General features: G+C 43.3%; 1 protein-coding gene across 5 annotated transcripts in view; it reads left to right on the top strand.

Annotated features, from left to right (window-relative positions):
- Positions 1-7403, top strand: part of LOC139052451 (negative elongation factor A-like) — a 54277-nt gene extending 46874 nt beyond the window's left edge. For all 5 annotated transcript variants that reach the window (XM_070529555.1, XM_070529556.1, XM_070529557.1 and 2 more), the window contains 2 exons: positions 752-851; positions 4318-7403. In XM_070529555.1, the coding sequence (XP_070385656.1) occupies positions 752-851; positions 4318-4493 (276 nt within the window). In that variant the 3' untranslated portion in view covers positions 4494-7403. The remainder of the gene's footprint in view (positions 1-751; positions 852-4317) is intronic.
- Positions 7404-8510: the final 1107 nt, after the last annotated feature.

Below are 8510 nucleotides of genomic sequence, written 5' to 3' on the forward strand. Positions count from 1 at the left end.
GGTTAAAGTAAAGCTTTCTTCACCTCCTTTTGCCACTTTGCGGGTGCTGGCTTGCTGTATTGCTGATTATGCAACAACTTTGGCCACTGAGCATGTTTTACTGGGTATGTGTACAAATAGACTTAAGCCACTGGTTACGTGCCCAAATAGATAACATATGGGCCGATGGGTATTCGCAACTGGGAATGTTGCACAGGAACATGTATGTAAGCATTCTTTGCCAATCTCCCAGAATGGGTATGTGCCTAATAGACAAGCAGAAGAAAAGGCAAGATGTGATGAAGTCAGCAACAGAAAATTAAGAGAGAGTCTGCTACAGAGAAGTGAAGAAGCCACATCAAAATCAACCGAGTGGGGAGAAAGAAGCAGAGGCAACAAAATGGGACTACGGCATGCTTGAGCGAGGAGCATTGAGGTACATTGAAGTAAAGACATTTCAGTAAACATCATAGAAAGCCTTGCTTATCGCCGATTCCCGCATGTGCAGCGAATACACCTATCTTATTTTTTATTATTTGCATTCACTTTGCACTTTAAGATGTGATTGCTGCACAAGGGGGAAAGAAAGGGATGCGGACACTTAGTTTATGATGATGTTTGCTTGATTTTGTGTTATCTCCTCTGTCAGATATGTGATAATCCCGATATGTGGCTTGCCAATATACTGTACTCTGCAAGGTAACCTTCGTGTTCTCAGCATTGACATTTCCCCATTTTTCCTTGTTCTTCATTTTTCATTTCTGTAAATTAGTTGGACCAAGTATCTGAGGCACAGGAAATGTTCAAGAACTCCAACAAGGTGTCACGTTCTGAGAAGGCGCTCATCCTGGGTTTCATGGCTGGTTCCAGAGGTGGGTGATTTCATTCTCATGTACGTAGTGAGATTTTTGTTTAATGGCAGTTGACAATGAAATAGCCACTGAATTCTGTTTCTAGGGAATACAGTCGACACTTCTTACAACGGCCTGTAATGATTCTGCGAAAAAAGTCCATTATATACCCAAAATTCGTTCTGTCAAAATGAGGGCCCTGGCATGATGTGAAATAGTGGAACATTGCATACACAGCTGTTTAATCTAAAGGCCACTGCAACAACAGTGAGAACATCAGAATTAGAATAAATAAATGTATAAATAAATAAATAACCGATAAACAGGTTTAATTAAGCAGTAAACGGGCACGGGGCCTTGCTGCCTGCCGTTTTCCAAATGCTGGTCGCCAACAAATGGCAATTTTCGCACACTAGAGCATATATACACTCTCACAACGGCAAGATTAACAATGTTGGTTTCCTTGTACTAGAGCACATGTATATTTGCACATCGGCCAAATTAACAACTGGCACAACAGCGGGGAGCCAGCTAGCCAGTGCAGCACCATGCTAATTGGCTCGAGCACGTCGCCGCCACCGGTGAGACAAACCTTGACTAATGTTAGTCATACAAAAGAGTGGTCCATAGAACAAACTGTCTTAACTTTGCCTTTTTGCGATAAAGGATGTCTAATTTCGATCCTGTAGCGCAAATGAGCATGTAAAACGCATGTAAAACTGCATGTAAAACAGCTCGACTGCATCTCATGCTTTGCACTAGATGTATTAAGAGATGGCGCCACCATCTCTCGATGGTGACATGCGGTATGTCTGGTATGGTGTTATACACTGTACATGCGCCTTCTTTTAATCCTCCGCTCCCTCCGCCGCGTCAACCCACGTTCTCTGCGAACTTGGAGCAGACGTAGTATCAAGCTGCATCTGGCCCTCCCGCTCCTCTCCTGCTGTTCGGCTACCCCATCTCTATAAACACTACTCTCTGTATCTCCACGTAACCACACCCATTCCTGTGTGGTGCAGCCTATGCTTAATAAACACAGTTAACCCCCATCAACAAATGTCCAGTGTTCTATTGCCCACTGTACGAGACGCAGTGAAATGCTGGACGCCGTGAATAGCAGTCTTTCGTAAATTGTTGCGATGACAAAAAAAGATATTATCAGAACAATGCGTTTTCTGATCGTCGCTGGTTGTTGTTGAAACATCATATGCCATGGATTTGAAGCTAAGCTGGTTAGTCCTAGTGGCACCCTTGGCACTTGCTTGTCACTGAGACAATAACAGTGGGCGGTGGTGAGCTGCTTGCATCATCGACCCAAAAATTTCCTGCATTGGGCGTTGCATGCCAAGCAGCTGTGGGAAACTTGTGGCTAGTGTGTTCGTTCCATAAGAAAAAGTACATTTTCACAAACTCCCTGAGTGATTTCGCAGCTGTGGGAAACTTGTGTTCGTTCCATAAAAAAAAGTACATTTTCACAAACTCCCTGAGTGATTTCGCAGGTGATAGTTTCATTAGTGCACTGCTTCACACATGCATCACCGCAGCTAAGTACATTGTATTTATGCCATATAGACAAAACTTGCCCAAAAATTTGTCCGTTGTATATGATAGTTCATGATAGCCTGGTTCATTAGAAGCTGGCTTTGTTGCGTTGATAGTATAGGCAGACCAAACCAAAGGATAAGAATCGTCTGTGATATCTGAAAGTATGTTGTATGCAGGTTCGTTGTAACAGCTGCAAACTGTACAGTGAAACCTCGTTAAACCGTAGTTGGCCGTAGCCCGGAAAACATTTGTACTAAATGGTAGTACTGTTTAACCGAAATAGCATGAGATCGCCCACTTACCTGTCGAAAACGGAACACAGAACTCAGAGAGAGTGGGATGAAAGGGGAAAAAAGAAAAGTGCAGTAGTTATTCACTTCGCGCTACAAAAGTGCCATTTTCGTCTGATGCCATGGCCGCCTAGCACGACAACAGCAGCCTCAAACTTCCTGAAGCAGTGTGTCAGCTTTTCAGCCAGTCCTCTCTTCTCGGCAAACACTCGCATGGCAGATTCCTTATAGGCGATATGTATTCTCCGTGCACGCGCACGGTAGTGCTGCAGAAGTCTAGGGGCGCCTTTTTCATTCCAGGGTGCTGTTCTCGTCACGACGATTGCATTCATCAGGCCGACATAACGTGCAGCTTCTGCCACTGTCGGGCCTGAATCGCTCGTGCTGTCGCTTTACGTGCTGTCCTCATCACTGTCGCTAGTCGACACTTCGGCAACAACAGAGGCAATGATGGCGAAAAGTCGAACCTCGTAGCCGACATCTCTTCGCGGTCGCAGCAGCGCTGCCAAGCAACTTCCTTGCATTCCAAATGCCATACACAGTAGTCAACAGCAGATCCCTGTCGCGTGCCAGCACCGACTTCTTGGTGTCACGTTTGATAGCACGGATGATGTCTAATTTTTCTTCTGTACTGAGCATCCGGCATCTCTTTTATCCGAGCTTCGGCATGATGCGAGTCCTCGCTTGCACGACACCACAATGCTCTGTGGCACAGCGCCGAAATGATGTTGACGATGTGGCTTCACGCGCAAACGCACAGCGTGTTTGGAGGCCGTTGTTCCGATCTCTGAGGTTTGTTGTTCTGCTGGGCCGCCTGATGGAGACGATGCACCGCCGTGTTTGCGCGACAAAAAGTGGAAACAGTACGTGTTAACTGACACGTACGCAATAAGCTGGTACGGTTTATGCGGATACAAAACACATTATGTTCAATGGCCGCTGAGTCGGGGATTTGACTTTACTACGTTTAAAACGAAACTACTGTTTAAGTGGGTACAGTTTAACGAGCTTTTACTGTATAATAATGCAAGATAAATTGAATACTTAAAAGAATAGAAAAGGGAGCTCTACACTGTTTTGTCTGGTGCCATTAGGCTTGTCAGAATAAGCAGTGCTGCATGTGCTTATGGGGCGCAACGTGTGGGAAAAAGCTGAATATTTCTGCAACCTTTGCACACAGCCTGATGTATGGTTCCAGTTTAGGCCAGTAAATGCATGCAACGCAGTGTTGTGTGGTTTTAATGGCTGCTTTCACAAACTACACAGAATGTCTACTTTTTCGTGGGACCCGTGCTTTGTAAACTTTTGAAATTTAAATTAGTTTTAAACATGTGGGTGTGGAAGTTGGAAAACTGCATCTTTATTTAATACCTAGACTAGCAAAATAGCAAAAGAAATGAAAACTATAACATCGATACCCGTGCTTCTTCAGTTACAGTTGATTTTAGTTTATTTTCGCACTTCTGTCAGAAAAGACAGTCTACACTTGAGTGCTTGCTTCAGGTAGTTCCACTGCTTACAATGGATTTGTAACTTGGGAAAGAAGAGGTTATTTGTCTTTGTGCTTTGGAGTCTAGCGTTTTGTGCAACGTGTGTGTCCATGTATGAGACAGCATCATTTACACTACAAATGCCTTTTTTTTTTGCAGCCAATCCTTGCCCTGAGCTTGGAAACCTGATCACCATCCGGCTGAGTGAGAACAAGGAAGAAATTGTCCAGCCCAATGGCACCGTGAAGCAGGCCATCGTAGAGACACACTTTCAGATGAACTACACCACAGGGGAGTGGAAGCGTGTGCGAAAAATCCGGGAAGTGGAAGACTGAAAAAGAAAAGAGAAAAAAGGAAAGCTGGCTCCACTTGGTGAAGTTCGCAAAAGGTTCTTTTTTTTTTTTGTGAAGTGAGAATGGTCAGTGTCTTGAAAGGTGGTATGAATGACAGTGGATGGCAGTGCGTTTTGGACGAGGCTCAGTGTGCTGTGTGTTGCATCAAAAGAAAGGAGGACGCCACAGATGACACGTTTGGTGCATAAAGACACTAATCTTCCTTTCTCCTCTTTTTTTTTCTTTTCTGGCAGGCAGCAAAAGTCATTGCAGTTTTTATGGTGTCGTACCACTTTGATGAAAAGAAAAAGTGCCCTGAGCATCTCTGTAGGATTGTTTTCTCATGCACTCAGCAGTTCTTCCCCCTCTCTCTTTCTCTCTCTCTCTCAGCAATGAAAGTATACATGCACCTCCTGCAATATGTACAAGGTATTGAATAGAAAAGAGACAAGGATGATGTCACTGAGTGAGTGCCGTCTCATGTAGACCCTTTTTATCAAATGCACAGTGTTGATTTTGGCAAGCTGATCCAAACAGCAACCTTTTTCTTTATTATTATTATTTAAAAAACATCTTTGACTCTGGTACCTTTTTTTTTTTTTTTGAGCTTTGACAGGAAATGCAGTTACCTGCCTTTGATCTCAGGAGTGCCTTTGGTTGACATCGTATTTGAGCTTTTGACAGGCATGTGGCCACTCACAGAGGGTCCTTGTATATGCAGACTTTGTAATCATGGGAGACCTATGGTTAAGAACCAAACGCACTCTTTAACCAGACACCACTGAATATCACTGGATTCACTGGATGCTCCACACATGTCATTCTTTATGTGTATGGTACTCGCTCATTCTAATTGCCTCCTCCTGCCCTCATCTTTTTTTTTTGTTCATTTGGCATTCTTGCAAGGCATCATTGACTGTAATTAGGAGCTCCATTTCGCAAGTCCATTGGGGGGGTTAGAGTGTACTGGAACATGGAGTGTGTCTGGAACGGCCGCTCTTTCAAAGCATTCAAAGTGAAGCCAAAAAACCGTAACGCTGTTGCGGGCACTACGATCAGTAGCACTCACGCGGCGCGGTGCGGAGGTAGAATGTCTGCCTCCCACGCAAAAGACCGGGTTTTGAATCTCGGCTAGTGGTAATGTTTTTATCTTTTTTTTAATACTTCATGCGTTGATGTTTAAATTCTTTATACTGCTGCTTAATACTTGCTTCCGTTGCCATGTAATGCAAGAAAGAGTGAACTATAACATGGAGGAATAACAAAAAAATTAAATTTTTTAATATCGAACAATAATTTTTGCAACGCCACCTCATGGGAATGAACAAACCTATCCCAACCAAAGCATGGCCTCCGAGACCTGTACATATACACAAGCCTGCCGAGGCTGGCTCGACAGGCTTTGCTGGCTGTGTTTTCTGAAGCCATCGACGCAATAGCGCTAAAGAAGTGGTATTTTGCCTGTGCTTTCATTCTTGCTAATTATAAACAAAACAGTGGACATAATGGTGTGCATGAGCTAAGTGCATGCAAATGAGATTTGTGCATAGAGGTAGGTTTAATTAGTTAACAGCGAAGACTACCCTTCTTGAACAGTCTTCTTTATTGGCATAATACTTTGACTTTTCAAAATATTTACCGGAGTGCATGCTTCTTGCATACCATCAGCGATGGGAGACTTCTCTCTTGGGATGCATTCAGGGTATGAGTACGTGCGTTGACGCAGCATATGTAGTATTTGAACTGCGCCGTTTCGCGGTCACCGAACGTTGGCTACTACAGCCTGTTTCCCTTTTGCGTCGATGGCTTCGGAAAACACAGCCAGCGAAGCAAGTGAAGACTGTCGAGCCAGCGTCGGCAGGCCTGTGTATGCGTACAGGTCTCGGAGGCCACGCTTTGGTCGGGATAGTTTTGTTCATTCCCTTGAGGTGGCACTGCAAAAATTAGCGCTCGATGTTAAAAAATTTAATTTTGCTGTTATTCCTCCATGTTATGGTTCACTCTTTCTTGCATTACATAGCAACGGAAGCAAGTATTAAGCAGCAGTATAAATAATATAAACGTCAACACATGAAGTATTAAAAAGAAGAGAAAGACACTACCCTTTGCCGAGATTCAAACCACGGTCTTTAGCGTGGGAAGCGCCCCCAATGGCGTTACGGTCGTTTGGCTTCACTTTTGGAAGCTTGTTCGGGGCACTCTCCAATTCTAGGTCACTCTAGGGGGGTCTTTAACCTTGTACAGTATACATCCTAGTGTTATTATGATGAAGTGTTTTCCACTCCATTGCTGTTTAGTCGCAAAGAGATGACAGTTGGATTGTGAGGCAGAAGGCAGAATCACTGTTTATGTTTGGGCCCGTGTATGATAGTTGCTTTGCTAATAAGCTTCAGTGTATATATGCACACATCTGATCCATGCATTTTCACCGCAGGTAATTTGTTGTATTCATTCTCTTTCAAAACAAAACATGCCATTTGTAGGACACAAGGTCTGTTAGGCTTACCTTTAGAGTAAAAGAAAAACTGATGCCCTCAATTCTGTTTGATATATAAGATGGCTTATTTATTTCTTCATTCAGTGATATGTTGTCAAACTACGGAAGTGCTATGCCTCATGTGTTGCAGAAGAAAAAGCCATGTGTGTGCGACGCTTCATATATCCTGAAACAGGCATTGTGAGTGTATGGAGTCCCACGAATGCAAGGACTGTGTGCTTTCTGGGGAGGCATGTCAGTCTGTGCTTCCCTTTGAGTCGTTGTTTCTTTCTTTGAAACCATACTAGTTGGAGTGCCGATATAACTGTGCACTTTATTGCTGTATAATGTACACTGTGTAATATCCTCTTCCCTCATGCTTAAGGTCCCATGTTTGGAGAAGGAAAAATGATACAAATAAATATTTTCACAATGTTTCTACGCTCCTGAGCCATACGTGATTGAAGTTCACGAGTTCTAAACTGTGAAGTCTTACTCTGTCTGGTATGCGCATCGGATGCCGAAATTGTCCCACTGGTCACAATTTTTTTTTCTCTGATGACGTTAGTAACACAGTAAAAACTAACCTTGAACAAATGTTCAGTATGCTTAGAAGTTGTCTTGTTATTGTTCAAGCTGTGCAAGACTGTATATTGAACATCACTGTGAAGCCCATGCAAAAATGCATCATGCCCAAAATCCAAAAATTATGCACAAACCATAGATGACTATTGTCAATGTAAGTGAATAGCGTGAACGAACAGTCAGACAAACGATTTCCTTGCCGAGTCCTACCAATGACCAACCACAAAAATGGGCAGAAGAGGCCAAGAAAAGCTATTCGCTCTAAGAAATTTGGTTATTAACATAGGTGGCTAACAAATTTTGCACTTGGTAATGTTGGTGGGAGCAGGTTGGGTGCTTAATCTAGTGCCTCATCGAATTCACATAAAAAAAAACTGATTGACATTGGTGAATTGCTACTTCACAGCATGCGTGACAAAATGTCAGTGCACTATTTGTACTAATGTTTGCGTCTGTGCCAGTACGGGGATAAAGACAGCTTGTCGTACAGACATCTGTAGTGCAGGGAGTACATAGTTGCAGAGGGCAGTGAAGTTGACGAACGCACATGTATGCACAGCAAAGAGTTGCAAATAGGCTTGTGCAAATATCTGATATTTTTGAAATATTCGTGAAGAACTAATATAGATCTGAAGACATGTACGCTGGGCAGTTTCGGTATCGCTGAGCAAGATGCATTGCCATTGTCACTGCTTGTAGACAACACAAGCCTAAGAAGAACAGTCATTTACAGACGCTGACTGGTTTTTCAGACTTGCTCGGTTAATTGAACAGCCACCTTCTCTGTTCAACCAGTGTACTACAGCGACTGATGTTTTGGACACCATACCACTCAAGTTTTTGGACCTGATCCATGCGCTAAATGTAAGAAAAGTGGTGGCTGTTAAGAAAGTTGATGTCAATGAGATAGCCCCTCACACTCACTTTTGTTGGTGAGGTGATTTCTCGGCTCAGTTTTC

Source organism: Dermacentor albipictus, unplaced genomic scaffold, assembly GCF_038994185.2.
Source record: "Dermacentor albipictus isolate Rhodes 1998 colony unplaced genomic scaffold, USDA_Dalb.pri_finalv2 scaffold_23, whole genome shotgun sequence".
In the NCBI taxonomy this organism is placed as follows: domain Eukaryota; kingdom Metazoa; phylum Arthropoda; class Arachnida; order Ixodida; family Ixodidae; genus Dermacentor; species Dermacentor albipictus.